This window comes from Oncorhynchus kisutch, linkage group LG29, assembly GCF_002021735.2.
Source record: "Oncorhynchus kisutch isolate 150728-3 linkage group LG29, Okis_V2, whole genome shotgun sequence".
NCBI classification, from domain to species: Eukaryota; Metazoa; Chordata; class Actinopteri; order Salmoniformes; family Salmonidae; genus Oncorhynchus; species Oncorhynchus kisutch.
Window position 1 is genome coordinate 15798499 of NC_034202.2, and position 18186 is coordinate 15816684.

General features: G+C 42.0%; 1 protein-coding gene across 6 annotated transcripts in view; it reads left to right on the forward strand.

Annotated features, from left to right (window-relative positions):
* The first annotated feature begins 3866 nt into the window (after positions 1 to 3866).
* LOC109874423 (NMDA receptor synaptonuclear signaling and neuronal migration factor) overlaps positions 3867 to 18186 on the forward strand; it is a 46676-nt gene continuing 32356 nt past the window's right edge. For all 6 annotated transcript variants that reach the window (XM_020466316.2, XM_020466315.2, XM_020466319.2 and 3 more), the window contains exon 1: positions 3867 to 4262. In XM_020466316.2, coding sequence (XP_020321905.1) covers positions 4192 to 4262 — 71 coding nt within the window. In that variant the 5' untranslated portion in view covers positions 3867 to 4191. The remainder of the gene's footprint in view (positions 4263 to 18186) is intronic.

Below are 18186 nucleotides of genomic sequence, written 5' to 3' on the forward strand. Positions count from 1 at the left end.
CTTCCTCCTCTACATTCACCAACGCCTTCTCATATTACAGAACACAGACGGAGACGGAAAATGTGTGTGTTTCTGCATGCCATTCCCTTTCGTCTGTTGATCAGGGCAGTAGATCAAACATACTTATCCAGGTAAGAGGCAGAATGGAAGCGCGGCATTCTGGATCCATACACACACACACACACACTTTCTCACTCCTTGCCCGCTGATTGCACTATCCATCATCTGTCTGAGAAAATCTCCCTCCTTGGGCACACTTAATTTCTATCTTATCCCTCCTATTTCTGTCATTTTACTGCTGCCATCTATCTCCTACAGCCCTCCCCCTCTTGCTTTCTCCTGTCAGCTGATCTGTGCCTTCTAAGAGAAATACTGCCATAGTTCTCTATACCAAGGTAGAGAACCATTTAACTGCAGACATCTGCCTACATTGTACCTCATTTATGATGAGGTAAATATCTTCATTTGCATCCTTTCTTTCTTTCTTTGTGATCAAGTGTCTTATTAGAAACAAATAGCAGGACAAAGGAATTGGATAATAAACTAAACCAGAGAAGCCATCAAGAAGCTAGACATCCTGTTTCCCTCCAACACTCCCACAGGACCTCAGAGATTTGAACTATAACTTATGCTGGTAAGAGTGGCAGGTCAGAATTGATGACACTCTCTCTGGCATATTCTTTCTTAACACAGTCTGTTATTCTCAGTTCGTAGTCTTTTCTGATTGTATAACCCTCTTTATTACCTTCGTTTAAAAAATACCTCTCTTCTACAACTCTTGCTAAGAACGTCCTCATATGGACACCGTACTCTTCAAAGGCTTGTTTTGTTGGGGGGCAACCAAGGGACAGTTACCTTGATGTGTATGAGCAGCTCCTCTTGGTGAAATACAATGGTGGGGCTGGGGGTACGCCTAACCGATTAAAACTGTCAGGAGATCAAGGTCCTGTGGGACTCTCAGGCCACTGTCTGTCTGAGCACCGTGTTGCAAACATGCACTGACAGTAGAGTAGCTATCAGACCTGTGTGTATTGTTTCAGGACCATGGAAAACAAAATACTGTACATTGTCTCCTAGTAGTACAGCTGACCTGATGTTTCAGGACCATGGAGAGCAAACACACATTTTTCACCATGTAGGCTACATCTGGATTTTGTTGGAGCATTGTCTTACTTTCTCCTTCCAGTCTCACATAATTTGATCAAGTAAAGCAGTGCTTTTACTCGAGTGCCTTTCTTTTCAGGACCACGGAGAGTGACAGTTTTTGTTACTGGTAGTGAGATCATCTCAGCTATCCCAAATCGAACTAAGATGGATGGTTGAGAGCGATATTTTCCCCATAATTGTTGATCATGTTAGATCTGAGATCAACTTGTGGAATGAAGAAGGAGGAAGGATGAAGGATGATGTCCTTTCATAGTACTCAATGGGGCAGAGCCAAACAAGAGCGACACTTCAGCCATGCACTATAGGCCGGTATAACTACCCGACTCAGACTAAAATATTGATCAGCTATTTCATCTGTCAAACATGAGTGGTTTTGGGGTTAGTGGAGACACATATATCTCTGGAAGACACATGAATTGATGCTTTTAGTGAAAGGTGTGGGTGGAGGTCAATACAGTAACTCTCTGACTCCTCTTTTACAGTTCTCTCAACTCTTTCTTCACACACACACACACACACGTACAAACACACACACATGTACAAACACACACACACACACACACACACATAGGCAAACACAGACACACGTACAAACACACACACACACACACACACACATAGGCAAACACAGACACACGTACAAACACACACACATACACTACCGTTCAAAAGTTTGGGGTCACTTAGAAATGTCCTTGTTTTTGAAAGAAAATTAAAAAAGTCCATTAAAATAACATCAAATTGATCAGAAATACAGTGTAGACATTGTTAATGTTGTAAATGACTATTGTAGCTGGAAACAGCTTATTTTTAATGAGAAAACAGACGCCTCCATGATGCTGGCCTTCTAGGCAGAGAGTTGCAAAGAAAAAGCCATATCTCAGACTGGCCAATAAAAAGAAAAGATTAAGATGGGCAAAAGAACACAGACAGTGGACAGAGGAACTATACCTAGAAGGCCAGCATCCTGATGTCAGCTCTTCACTGTTGATGTTGAGACTGGTGTTTGCAGGTACTATTTAATGAACCTGCCAGTTTCTCAAACTAGACACGAATGTACTTGTCCTCTTGCTCTTGCTCATTTGTGCACCAGGGCCTCCCACTCCTCTTTCTATTATAGTTAGTACCCGTTTGCTCTGTTTTAGGAAGGGAGTAGTACACAGCGTTGTACGAGATCTTCAGTTTCTTGGCAATTTCTCACATGGAATAGCCTTCATTTCTCAGAACAAGAATAGGCTGACGAGTTTCAGAAGAAAGTTATTTGTTTCTGGCCATTTTGAGCCTGTAATCGAACCCACAAATGCTGATGCTCCAGATACTAAACTAGACTAAAGAAGGCCAGTTTTATTGCTTATTTAATCAGGACAACAGTTTTCAGCTGTGCTAACATAATTGCAAAAGGGTTTTCTAATGATCAATTAGCCTTTTAAAATGATAAACTTGGATTAGCTAACATAACATGCCATTGGAACACAGGAGTGATGGTTGCTGATAATGGGCTTCTGTAAACCTATGTAGATAGTCCACAAAAAATCGTCCGTTTCCAGCTACAATAGTCATTTACAACATTAACAATGTCAACACTGTATTTCTGATCAATTTGATGTTATTTTAATGGACAAAAAAATTATTTTCTTTCAAAAACAAGGACATTTCTAAGTGACCCCAAACTTTTGAACAGTAGTGTACACACACACACACGCACACACACACACACACCGCACCCCTATCTTTAGTCTGTACGAGGAACCACCCTGTTTCCCCTCTTCATTCATCTCTCCTATTTCCTCCCTCGTCTGCCCCTCCTCTCCACTTCAGTCTGTGGAGCCACGCTGTCCGTTCTTCATTCATCCTCTGCATTCCTTCCTTTATCTGCTGCCTCACATTATTTACTACCTGACTGCCTTCAGCGCACACTGATCTGGGATGCTTTGCTTTACTTATTTGTATTCCTTTTGTCTCAATGTGTGTGCTTGTGTGTGTGTGTGTGTGTGTGTGTGTGTGTGTGTGTGTGTGTGTGTGTGTGTGTGTGTGTGTGTGTGTGTGTGTGTGTGTGTGTGTGTGTGTGTGTGTGTGTGTGTGTGTGTGTGTGTGTGTGTGTTGTGTGTGTGTGTGTGTGTGTACGTGAGTGTGTAACAATGACTGAAACAGATTCTATAACAAACTCCCAAGGACGTCCAGTACCTTCATTTGTTTCACTAGCAGGTTGTTTTGGGGATAGATTGATTAGTATTCGAAGGCTGATGGCCCGTTACTTGTTTGCTGTGTCTGCCAGTGGAGTGTGTGTATACAACTACAAATCCCCAGTGTATCCTGCCCTGTGGGTTTAACGATGTGTGTGTGTCTCAATCCCTCGCTTTGTGCTATCTAGAAAGTGACTCAACTAAGCACCAAAAGGACTCGGGCACACCTTATATCTTGACTTTAGGCACCTTAGTACATTTATACATTTCAGTGAAATTGTAAGTAAAACGTGGGACAATGCACTTGCACATACCTGTATTTGTGTGTACAAATTTATACTGCAGGAATTCACTTTGGTGTAGGGGGATGACATCTCCTTATATGGCTCTACTCAGTTTCCTGTCCACTGCCCCCCACCCCACGTACATACACACACACGCACACACACACACACACACACCTAATGATGACAAGCAGGAGTCCAACCCCCTCACATCCCATTTTCTCTGGTTCTGATCAATGAAGAGAGCATGAGAGAGAGAGAGAGCGAGAGAGAGAGAGAGAGAGCGTCACAGTGTTTTCGTTCAGTACACGTTACCTCACACGCACTCTGAAGACACAGCAGCGAGAAAGGGCACCCGTATCTATCCGTTGCATTACTAGCTGGTTTCTTTCAGAGAGAGCTCTGCAGACGTGAAAATACCACGATTCCTGCCGAAGAGGAACTCTCGCCAGTTGCCACAGTCTTTCCTGGATTCCCTTCAACCTTCTCGCCGCATTTCTCCATCCTAGGTTTTCTGGAATGAGCTGTTTTCCTGCTTGCGTCGTTTCCATGTCAGCATGGGAACTGCCGTGTCCAAAAGGAAGAATATAAGAAACGATGCGACATCTTCCGTGGCAGCAAAAGTTAGGTGAGTGCCCTCTGTCCCGACCGACCAAACACCCACCGACAGACTAGCCTTTCGGCATTACCGTCACACTGTAGCCAGATATCTGCTGTGCTACAAAATTACTGAACATAGCGTGAGATAGGACCTAACAGTGACATTAAGGCTACCTCTTTATGCAACAAGAACAGGTGTATTTAGGCTAACCAACGAAACTGCGTAATTGCGCGTTTATTAACGCCTAGATCTATTCATGGTGGGTCCCCCTGCAATTATTTTACGTTATGTCGTCCCGTGCAGGACAGTTAGGATAGATATCATCATCATAATCGGGGAGCAACATCAACCCATCACTGCGTCTTCAGCTTCCTCGACATGACTTGGTTGCACAAATAGCAATTGATGGGTTGCACAATTTACGGTTTAGGTTCCCAAAGTGGCCTTTGTTCTCACCATTGGCTCATGCATGTCTCAGGGCGCATGCAGAAAGTGTGTATCATGACAGGGAATATGTTCACGTATACCGGACATCTGTATGGTGCAGTGCAATTTAGATTCGTTTGAGCTTAGTCCATTTCAACTTCAGTTCACTCTGTCTGGATCTCATTTGCAGACGACAGTTTAACACATTAGCACATATAGCTCTTGACATGATATGTAAAAGAAAGGTACAATGATGGCAACATCGTCTAACCCATTTAGGAGACTGTAGCCTATGGGTCCCACCGCACGGATGGTGACTTGTTTCAAACCAATGGATCAGATAAGACGGACACGTACCATTAACCGTTATCTTTAGAAACAATTGGATTTGTAATGGTCTGCATTTGACCTTAATAGCAGCGACTACCGGTATTGGATGCACTGGCGTTGCACCCTGCGGGAAAATGATCGAGCTATCAATTCATCAATCAGCCGCAATTGACTCGCGCGCCTTCGGTCATCGGGCGTCACGGTGAGTTATTGCACCAGTCGAAAAATGGAAACAGAATGCCTATAAACGCCACCGTTCATTTATTAAGCAAAGAAAGCATAAACAATCCTATATTTGGCAGGTCTCTGAGGCTATAGGCTAAGGCTAACCAGTCTAAACGACTCACGTGAGCTAAACGTTACTTCGCGTGCCCTGTGAAAGTTTAAACACAGGTCATTCATCTGGGAGATTTCTGAAACCGTGTCATCAAGCAATAATGTCTAACAGCACCGCATTTACGTTTATTCTAAAGTTGGCAATGCGCAGGTATCCTGTGTTTATTGTTTGGGTATATTGAGCGGAATAACCCGCAGTTTTCTCAAAGCACGCGTCGTCTGATTATGGATTCCCAAAAATGGATCGGCCTCGACTCAATTTAGCCACTAATGAAATCAGTGTGATGGCTCCCTCATGCCATCATGGCTGCAGCTGCACCTTGGTGGGATTAAATGGACCTTGCAGCAGGTGGAATAGGACAGAAATTCACAGAGATAAACATATCTGATTGGTCACACATGAGTTGTCACACAACCTTTGTTTAATGGAGGTCACTGCATGACCTTGAATCCAGATCCTGGGTTAATGTCATAGATAGATGTTGGATTATATTGGTATGCTTATGTCATGTGTGTGTGTGTGTGTGTGTGTGTGTGTGTGTGTGTGTGTGTGTGTGTGTGTGTGTGTGTGTGTGTGTGTGTGTGTGTGTGTGTGTGTGTGTAAACCCTCTCTGTATGCAGTGCTGTGTGTGTGTGTTTTCCACTCTGTACTGCGCTACTTTCTCTGAACACACACAGGGCTATGACGAGAGAAAGGGGACATCTTTCTCTTTTACATTTCTCTCATCTCTTTCTTCACACACACACACACACACACACACACACACACACGCACATTATCTCTCATGCCTTTCAGTTGACTGGAGTTTGAATGATATGATTGAACAAACAGTAGTATACACTAGAGTAGGATCCAGGCTCAGTACACTCCTCAGTACACTCCTTATTACACTCCTCAGTACACTCCTCAGTACACTCCTCATTACACTCCTCAGTGCACTCCTCATTACATTCCTCATTACACTCCTCAGTACACTCCTCAGTAAACTCCTCAGTACACTCCTCAGTACACTCCTTATTACACTCCTAATTACACTCCTCAGTACACTCCTTATTACACTCCTCAGTACACTCCTCAGTACACTCCTCATTACACTCCTCAGTGCACTCCTCATTACATTCCTCATTACACTCCTCAGTACACTCCTCAGTAAACTCCTCAGCACACTCCTCAGTACACTCCTCATTACACTCCTCAGTACACTCCTCTGTACACTCCTAATTACACTCCTCAGTACACTCCTTGGTACACTCCTCAGTACACTCCTCAGTACACTCCTCAGCACACTCCTCAGCACACTCCTCAGTACACTCCTCACTACACTCCTCTCAGTACACTCCTCAGTAAACTCCTCAGCACACTCCTCTGTACACTCCTCTGTACACTCCTCATTACACTCCTCAGTACACTCCTCTGTACACTCCTCAGTACAATCCTCATTGCACTCCTCTGTACACTCCTCTGTACACTCCTCTGTACACTCCTCAGTACACTCCTCTCTACACTTCGCAGTACACTCATCTCAATCAGCTCCAACCTTTATTGTCATTACTGAGATCACACATCTAACACATTCAATATTCATGACTCACTCACCTGCATATGAATTCATCAATGCATGGTCACGCACAGTACTAACCTAATCTATGTAACATGTACAGTACTAACCTAATCTATGTAACATGTACAGTACTAACCTAATCTATGTAACATGTGCAGTACTAACCTAATCTATGTAACATGTGCAGTACTAACCTAATCTATGTAACATGTGCAGTACTAACCTAATCTATGTAACATGTACAGTACTAACGTAATCTATGTAACATGTACAGTACTAACCTAATCTATGTAACATGTACAGTACTAACCTAATCTATGTAACATGTACAGTACTAACCTAATCTATGTAACATGTAACATGTACAGTACTAACCTAATCTATGTAACATGTACATGTACAGTACTAACCTAATCTATGTAACATGTAACATGTACAGTACTAACCTAATCTATGTAACATGTACAGTACTAACCTAATCTATGTAACATGTACAGTACTAACCTAATCTATGTAACATGTACAGTACTAACCTAATCTATGTAACATGTAACATGTACAGTATTAACCTAATCTATGTACATGTACAGTACTAACCTAATCTATGTAACATGTAACATGTACAGTACTAACCTAATCTATGTAACATGCACAGTGCTAACCTAATCTATGTAACATGTACAGTACTAACCTAATCTATGTAACATGTACAGTACTAACCTAATCTATGTAACATGTAACATGTACAGTACTAACCTAATCTATGTAACATGTACAGTACTAACCTAATCTATGTAACATGTACATGTACAGTACTAACCTAATCTATGTAACATGTACAGTGCTAACCTAATCTATGTAACATGTACAGTACTAACCTAATCTATGTAACATGTACAGTACTAACCTAATCTATGTAACATGTACAGTACTAACCTAATCTATGTAACATGTAACATGTACAGTACTAACCTAATCTATGTAACATGTACAGTACTAACCTAATCTATGTACATGTACAGTACTAACCTAATCTATGTAACATGTAACATGTACAGTACTAACCTAATCTATGTAACATGTACAGTACTAACCTAATCTATGTAACATGTACAGTACTAACCTAATCTATGTAACATGTACAGTACTAACCTAATCTATGTAACATGTACATGTACAGTACTAACCTAATCTATGTAACATGTAACATGTACAGTACTAACCTAATCTATGTAACATGTACAGTGCTAACCTAATCTATGTAACATGTACAGTACTAACCTAATCTATGTAACATGTACAGTACTAACCTAATCTATGTAACATGTAACATGTACAGTACTAACCTAATCTATGTAACATGTACAGTACTAACCTAATCTATGTAACATGTACAGTACTAACCTAATCTATGTAACATGTACAGTACTAACCTAATCTATGTAACATGTAACATGTACAGTACTAACCTAATCTATGTAACATGTACAGTACTAACCTAATCTATGTAACATGTACATGTACAGTACTAACCTAATCTATGTAACATGTAACATGTACAGTACTAACCTAATCTATGTAACATGTACAGTACTAACCTAATCTATGTAACATGTACATGTACAGTACCAACCTCATCTATGTAACATGTAACATGTACAGTACTAACCTAATCTATGTAACATGTACAGTGCTAACCTAATCTATGTAACATGTACAGTACTAACCTAATCTATGTAACATGTACAGTACTAACCTAATCTATGTAACATGTAACATGTACAGTACTAACCTAATCTATGTAACATGTACAGTACTAACCTAATCTATGTAACATGTACAGTACTAACCTAATCTATGTAACAGGTACAGTACTAACCTAATCTATGTAACATGTACAGTACTAACCTAATCTATGTAACATGTAACATGTACAGTACTAACCTAATCTATGTAACATGTAACATGTACAGTACTAACCTAATCTATGTAACATGTACAGTACTAACCTAATCTATGTAACATGTAACATGTACAGTACTAACCTAATCTATGTAACATGTAAAGTACTAACCTAATCCATGTAACATGTACAGTACTAACCTAATCTATGTAACATGTACAGTACTAACCTAATCTATGTAACATGTAACATGTACAGTACTAACCTAATCTATGTAACATGTAACATGTACAGTACTAACCTAATCTATGTAACATGTACAGTACTAACCTAATCTATGTAACATGTAAAGTACTAACCTAATCCATGTAACATGTACAGTACTAACCTAATCTATGTAACATGTACATGTACAGTACTAACCTAATCTATGTAACATGTAACATGTACAGTACTAACCTAATCTATGTAACATGTACAGTACTAACCTAATCTCTGTAACATGTACAATACTAACCTAATCTATGTTACATGTACAGTGCTAACCTAATCTATGTAACATGTACAGTACTAACCTAATCTATGTAACATGTAAAGTACTAACCTAATCTATGTAACATGTACAGTACTAACCTAATCTATGTAACATGTAACATGTACAGTACTAACCTAATCTATGTAACATGTACAGTACTAACCTAATCTATGTAACATGTAACATGTACAGTGCTAACCTAATCTATGTAACATGTACAGTACTAACCTAATCTATGTAACATGTACAGTACTAACCTAATCTATGTAACATGTAACATGTACAGTACTAACCTAATCTATGTAACATGTACAGTACTAACCTAATCTATGTAACATGTAACATGTACAGTACTAACCTAATCTATGTAACATGTACAGTACTAACCTAATCTATGTAACATGTAAAGTACTAACCTAATCCATGTAACATGTACAGTACTAACCTAATCTATGTAACATGTACATGTACAGTACTAACCTAATCTATGTAACATGTAACATGTACAGTACTAACCTAATCTATGTAACATGTACAGTACTAACCTAATCTCTGTAACATGTACAATACTAACCTAATCTATGTTACATGTACAGTGCTAACCTAATCTATGTAACATGTACAGTACTAACCTAATCTATGTAACATGTAAAGTACTAACCTAATCTATGTAACATGTACAGTACTAACCTAATCTATGTAACATGTAACATGTACAGTACTAACCTAATCTATGTAACATGTACAGTACTAACCTAATCTATGTAACATGTAACATGTACAGTGCTAACCTAATCTATGTAACATGTACAGTACTAACCTAATCTATGTAACATGTACAGTACTAACCTAATCTATGTAACATGTACAGTACTAACCTAATCTATGTAACATGTACAGTACTAACCTAATCTATGTAACATGTACAGTACTAACCTAATCTGTGTAACATGTAAAGTACTAACCTAATCTATGTAACATGTAACATGTACAGTACTAACCTAATCTATGTAACATGTACAGTACTAACCTAATCTATGTAACATGTACAGTACTAACCTAATCTGTGTAACATGTAAAGTACTAACCTAATCTATGTAACATGTACAGTACTCACCTAATCTATGTAACATGTACATGTACAGTACTAACCTAATCTGTGTAACATGTAACATGTACAGTACTAACCTAATCTATGTAACATGTACAGTACTAACCTAATCTATGTAACATGTACAGTACTAACCTAATCTATGTAACATGTAACATGTACAGTACTAACCTAATCTATGTAACATGTACAGTACTAACCTATTCTATGTAACATGTAACATGTACAGTACTAACCTAATCTATGTAACATGTACAGTACTAACCTAATCTATGTAACATGTACAGTACTAACCTAATCTATGTAACATGTACACACTCATCGTAAAGGGAAAATCATCCTGCAGCAAGAGGATTTAAATATCTGAAGAAAGATTTAGAATCGCCACCAGGGGGCAGCTGGAAGCGGTTTTTGTATACAATGCAGTACCGTACCTACATTAGATAAATTGTTTTATTATATGTTGAAGGCAAGCAGTAGGCAGAATAAACTGTTTTGGTTACTGTGTGGTCTTGCGGTTAAAGGCACGGACCTCAACACACATATTCCGAAATTGGCAAGGATTTGATTCCTGCTCTTTGATTCGTGGATGAATGTCTATTTTTGGCACATTAATTCCACGTCGTTACAGGGTTAAAACAGAAACAAGTCAACGGTTAACAGTCTAGGCATTCATTCCGAGTGGTTTGGGGGAGGCAAGCACTAAGAATAATCAGTATTCTTAGTGCTTGCTAGAACATTGTGAACCGTTGTAAGCACAGTGATCTATACAGCGCACTCCAGCTCCGAGCCGCATGAGTGCTGGTCGATTTCGTGACCAGCCTGAACCTACATTAATTAGGCCCACAAATGAATTGCGTTTTTAAAGAGTGTTAAATAAATAGTCTGATAATTTACGCATCGAGGAAATGTGCCTCAGCTCAACAAAAGCTTGAAGATATACTGGTCTGGAGGAACGTGTGTACGTACAGTAGGCCTACATCGATCAATCAACTGGCCCAAATCAGCGCATCAACTCAGCCGGGGGAAAACAAACAGTAGTCTATTATCAGTTTTCACCTTTCATTATTTGACAATGAATAGGCTAACGGGTAGCATAAAGAATGTACTGGAATATAATCAAATAACAATGGGGCTTGTGCAACCATCGATTGCACTAGATTATCGCCAGCTGATGTCTCATTAAACAATCAATAGCACTAAATTCACCCACACAGCTGATCTCAATTGCAATCATTACTGGTCACCTCATTACTGCGCCCTAAAATGCGATGTCAGTGTTACATTAATGTTAGTCCTGCTTGCAACCAAAATCTTTCAAGATACACTATATATATTTCTATATATACACAAAAGTATGTGGACACCCCTTCAAATTAGTGGATTCGGCAATTTCAGCCATACCCGTTGCTAACAGGTGTATAAAATCGACCACACAGCCATGCGATCTCCATAGACAAACATTGGCAGTAGAATGGCCATACTGAAGTGCTCAGTGACTTTCAACGTGGCACCATCATAGGATCCCACCTTTCCAACAAGTCAGTTCGTCAAATTTCTGCCCTGCCAAAGCTGCCCCGGTCAACTGTAAGTGCTGTTACTGTGAAGTGGAAACGTCTAGGAGCAACAACGGCTCAGCCGTGAAGTGGTAGGCCACATAAGCTCACAGAACTGGACTGCCGAGTGCTGAAACACGAACATCGTCTGTCCTCGGTTGCAACACTCACTACCGAATTCCAAACTGCCTCTGGAAGGAACGTCCGCACGTCAGTTTGTCGGGAACTTCATGAAATGGGTTTCCATGGTCCGAGCAGCCGCACATAAGTCTAAAATCACCATGTGCAATGCCAAGCATCGGCTGGAGTGGGGTAAAGCTTGCCGCCATTGGACTCTGGAGCAGTGGAAACACGTACTCTGGAGTGATGAATCACACTTCACCATCTGGCAATCCGACAGACAAATCTGGGTTTGATGGATGCCAGGAGAACACTACCTGCCTGAATGCATAGTGCCAACTGTAAAGTTTGGTGTAGGAGGAATAATGGTCTGGGGCTGTTTTTCATGGTTCGGGCTAGGCCCCTTAGTTCCAGTGAAGGGAAATCTTGATGTTACAGCATACAAAGACATTCTAGATGATTCTATTCTTCCAACTTTGTGGCAACAGCTTGGGGAAGGCCCTTTCCTGTTTCAGCATGACAATGTCCCCGTGCACAAAGCGAGGTACATACAGAAATGGTTGGTCGAGATCGGTGTGGAGGAATTTGACTGGCCTGCACAGAGCCTTGTCCTCAACCCCATCAAACACCTTTCAGATGAATTGGAACACCGACAGCGAGGCAGGCCTAATCGTCCAACATCTTTGCCCGACCTCACTAATGCGCTTTTTGCTGAATGGAATAAAGTCCATGCAGCCAAGTTCCAACATCTAGCGGAAAGCCCAGAAGAGTGGAGGCTGTTGTAGCAGCAAAGAGGGGACAGACTCCGTATTAATGCCCATGATTTTGGAATGAGATGGTCGAGGAGGTGTCCACGTGCTTTTTGGTCATGTAGTGTATGTTCGCCCTCTGGTTTGTATTGCAATCGGAATAACTTTTTGGACTAAATGCGATTTATATGTTTGACCAGCATTCCGTACAATAATGTAAATCAAGCATTTCCTCGTTTACCACGGCACATCTACCTTGACAATTTACCCAAGTATGAATGGAAACTAATGTTGGTGTAGTCTATTTGATTTGTTTCTTATTTATGTTGTCTAGTAGTGTCTGGTATGGTCATTTCTTATCAAGATCAGGGGTAAAATATCCCCGAACTGTCCATATTTAAAATGGTCAATATATCAGGGCGATTTAATTATTTGTGCCACAAGGGCATGGGCTGGCTTCCAACCAACACGAACACTGTAGGCCTTTATGTGCTCTGAAGGCTGTGTCCCGAACCTCTAGACCACCCCAGGCCACAATTGAACTGAATCTTGACCTTAGCATGCACTTGTATGTCATAGCCTAGTGGAGACCAATATCTATCTTATTCAGCTATATAAAACAATGGTGGCTGATCTGTATGGCTGCTTTTCAGGCACATTTTTGTACATTTGAATGTTGCAGTAATAGGACCATGGCTTGTAGTGTTTGAGGAAGCAAGAGACATTTATTTTGATAGCAAGCCCTGATCCCAATGACTCTACTGCCCCCGCATGGAGAGAAAGAGAACTGCTCATTTTCAGGGACTCTCAGCGCTCATTTGAATTTCCCGATGCAAGGGGAAAGTTCTCTGCGACAAAAGAATGATCAAGTTAAGATCCGACATCTCTAGACACACACACACACACACACACACACACACACACACACACACACACACACACACACACACACACACACACACACACACACACACACACACACACACACACACACACACACAGTATGTCTCTCTCTCATAGATACATGCACACAGCTGGCCTATATGATTGGTATTCACAGCCAGGCCTGTGCTGTGTGACGTTGTGACCCCATAAAGCCATTAAAAGGGTGTCAGGCTGAACGTGCTCAACACACAAAAGCGCCTCCAGTGGTCCTGCTTTCCACACACATGCATTCACTTATGCACATACACACACATGCACATGCACAGGCACACACACACAACACACACACACACACACACACACACACACACACACACACACACACACACACACACACACACACACACACACACACACACACACACACACACACACACACACACACACACACACACACACACACACAGAGTATGCCTCTCTCTCATAGACACATGCACACAGCTGGCCTATATGATTGGTATTCACAGTCAGGCCTGTGCTGTGTGATGTTGTGACCCCATAAAGCCATTAAAAGGGTGTCAGGGTCTGTGGGCTGAACGTGCTCAACACACAGAAGCTCCTCCAGTGGTCCTGCTTTCTACACATCTGCTTTCACGTACACACACACATGCACAGGCACACACACACACACACACACACACACACACACACACACACACACACACACACACACACACACACACACACACACACACACACACACACACACACACAACACAGTACAGCTGGTACACAGAGTCCTTCTATTTGATGCACACTGTCCTGCTCTCCTCCCCATTGTCTAAAGGTCAGGCAGGGCTCTGCAAACTGCTCCTCCTATCAGAGTGGTCTTTCTTTTTGCAGTGCCTGTTCTCCTGCTCTATCCCACTGTGCTTTACTCTATGCCTTCTCATATTCTCTCCCTCTGTGCTCCATCAAAGAGCCTCATTCACAGTACCTTCTGTCCCTGCTGGATCCCGACACATAGCATGTTCCCTCTTTATCTTAGCGATAGTACCTACGATTTTTGACATTTGGCCTTCCCTTTTCCTCTCTGTTGCCCACCTATGGATTCATTGCAATGCTTTCTCTTTCCTGTCCTCTTCTTTTAGCCCACTCAAACCGCACTCATCTCCGAGGCTGAACCTGAACCAGAAGCAGTGGAACAGACAGTCTCAGGTGAAAGTGTGCGTCCTGTGTTAGTGGGACATATGGCTGAGCTCCGTGGCTCCTCCGTGCTCCCGTAGGCCGGTGTCTGTGTGATGGATGAGGCCAGCTGTTCTCATCCACAGTGGCGAGGCCTCTCTGTCTCGCTCATCTGTTCCTGGAATTAGCGTCAGGAAACACAGGGTCAAACTGTGGAGGGGGGGCCTCACTGAAGAGCTCCGCCAGGGGACACAGCAAACGACTGGAGGTCACGCACATCTCAGCCACTGTGTCCGGACAGCGTGTGTGTCCGGTGTCTGAGTCATCACTCATTACCGTTTACCGGTATTTTTACACACTCTTGTTAGTATATACAGTCTGGTGAAGAGTAATGCTTCGTGTCTTTACAGCACACAGTGCTTATCGTATAGGGGTGGATGGGGTCGGACAGTTAATCGCATCCAACAGCCAATCCAAATGCCCCGCACTATGAGGTGTCTGGCCACTCTAGGTGTTGATTGGACAGTGCAGACAGAGTGTCAGACTGACTCAGTGAAGATGCGGAGACAGCCACCTTCTTCCCGGGTGTGTGAACACCACAGAGATAGATAGTCTGTGAGAGCACGGGCAGCGTCATTGAGGTCTTCTCCATTTTGAAGTAGTCCATTTTCTTCTTCTACTACTCCTATGAGTTGGTATACAAACTGAAAGAGTGCGCACTGCCTAGTGTTTACTCACAAGTATAATTCATTGGCTGGTCCCTCCTGATGACCCTGATGGAATCATGGAATCATCCCTTAACCCATAGAATGCCACACCAAATGGTGGAAGCCCTCAACGTCCATGCCAAAACAGGTTTTATCCATCTAGAGTCCCCTATCTGACGTATACCTGATTGCATTACAGATCACACAGACTACTGAACCCTTCGACCAGCACGGGCTAGTGCAACAGTAAGCTCACCCTGCAGCCATTTGGATCGTCTTTGGAAACATGGCATCAGGAAAATCCCCAAATTCTTGATCTGTGTGTCCTTAAGGAGAGCGATACGATTGATCAGTTGAAGCTAATTGGACAACGAGAGCACTCTGACAGATGGAGCGATGGGTTTCTTTCAAAGAAAAGGCAGGCGGGTTGAAAGGAGTGCCAGTGCAATGGCAATACAATGAGTCATTCTATCTCTACGGCCAGTGCATTGTCTCTGGTGATGCAACGTGACAGATAGCCTTACCCCGTTTATTTTGTCTGTTCCCGATCCTCTCACATAATGCTGCTTTCCCTCGGTTATTTATTCCTCTACCCCCCTTGTCTGTCTGTTCTTCGGAGCTGAACTATCTTAAGATTAGCTTACTCAACTGTGAAAGGAGCTATCGAGCTCCTGTGTTCTCTCTCTTTCTCCCTCCATCCCTGTGTATTAAAGGTAATTAAAGTGATTGCTGTTATTACGCTGATTGGGTGAGATGATACCGACACACAGCAGTTAGGCCTCTGTCGTGTTTGGTGCTGGTTATGTATGTGTGTGTGTGTGTGTATGTGTGTGTGTGTGTATATATGGGTTTGAGTGTAAATGCTTCTGTGCATGTGTTTGATGAGCTGCGTCGGGGGCTGGGAGGGAATTCAGTGCCAAACTCAGGGTTGAGGAGGCTGAAGTGGCACCTACTCTCTGACGAGGTGACATTTTAATCGGTCCTCTGATCAAGTGCTGGGCCCCAATGCCCTATAAAGCACCCCTACAAGAGCCTGCAATTAGAGAGCCTAACTACTCACACCTATCAGGGAGTTGAGCTAAGGGAGTTCAGGGAGTTGAGCTAAGCAGCTGGAAGAGAAAAAGCTATTCAATTAGTGAAACAGCGAGAGGATTCGATTAACCAGCATTTAGAGATATTGCTGGCCAGCCCATTGTTTATAGATGAGGGGAGACAAAGGCTGGGGATTTGATCTACAGGTATCCAAGGACTACTGAGAATTCTGCCAGTGGACTGCTGCTTGTCTTGCGACATTAGTTGTTTGTCCTCTAAATGATATCGGAGTATGTCAGGGAAGGATTGTGAGTTGATAGAGAAACGACAGGGAAGGATTGTGAGTTGATAGAGAAACGACAGGGAAGGATTGTGAGTTGATATAGAAACGACAGGGAAGGATGGTGAGTTGATAGAGAAACGACAGGGAAGGATGGTGAGTTGATAGAGAAACGACAGGGAAGGATTGTGAGTTGATAGAGAAACGACAGGGAAGGATTATGAGTTGATAGAGAAACGACAGGGAAGGATTGTGAGTTGATAGAGAAACGACAGGTAAGGATGGTGAGTTGATAGAGAAACGACAGGGAAGGATTGTGAGTTGATAGAGAAACGACAGGGAAGGATGGTGAGTTGATAGAGAAACGACAGGGAAGGATTATGAGTTGATATAGAAACGACAGGGAAGGATTGTGAGTTGATATAGAAACGACAGGGAAGGATTGTGAGTTGATATAGAAACGACAGGGAAGGATTGTGAGTTGATATAGAAACGACAGGGAAGGATTGTGAGTTGATATAGAAACGACAGGGAAGGATTATGAGTTGATAGAGAAACGACAGGGAAGGATTATGAGTTGATAGAGAAACGACAGGGAAGGATTGATAGAGTTGATAGAGAAACGACAGGGAAGGATGGTGAGTTGATAGAGAAACGACAGGGAAGGATGGTGAGTTGATAGAGAAACGACAGGGAAGGTTTGATAGAGTTGATAGAGAAATGACAGGGAAGGATTGATAGAGTTGATAGAGAAACGACAGGGAAGGATTGTGAGTTGATAGAGAAACGACAGGGAAGGATGGTGAGTTGATAGAGAAACGACAGGGAAGGATTGTGAATTGATAGAGAAACGACAGGGAAGGATGGTGAGTTGATAGAGAAACGACAGGGAAGGATGGTGAGTTGATAGAGAAACGACAGGGAAGGATGGTGAGTTGATATAGAAACGACAGGGAAGGATTATGAGTTGATAGAGAAACGACAGGGAAGGATTGTGAGTTGATATAGAAACGACAGGGAAGGATTATGAGTTGATATAGAAACGACAGGGAAGGATTGTGAGTTGATATAGAAACGACAGGGAAGGATTGTGAGTTGATATAGAAACGACAGGGAAGGATTATGAGTTGATATAGAAACGACAGGGAAGGATTGTGAGTTGATATAGAAACGACAGGGAAGGATTGTGAGTTGATATAGAAACGACAGGGAAGGATTGTGAGTTGATATAGAA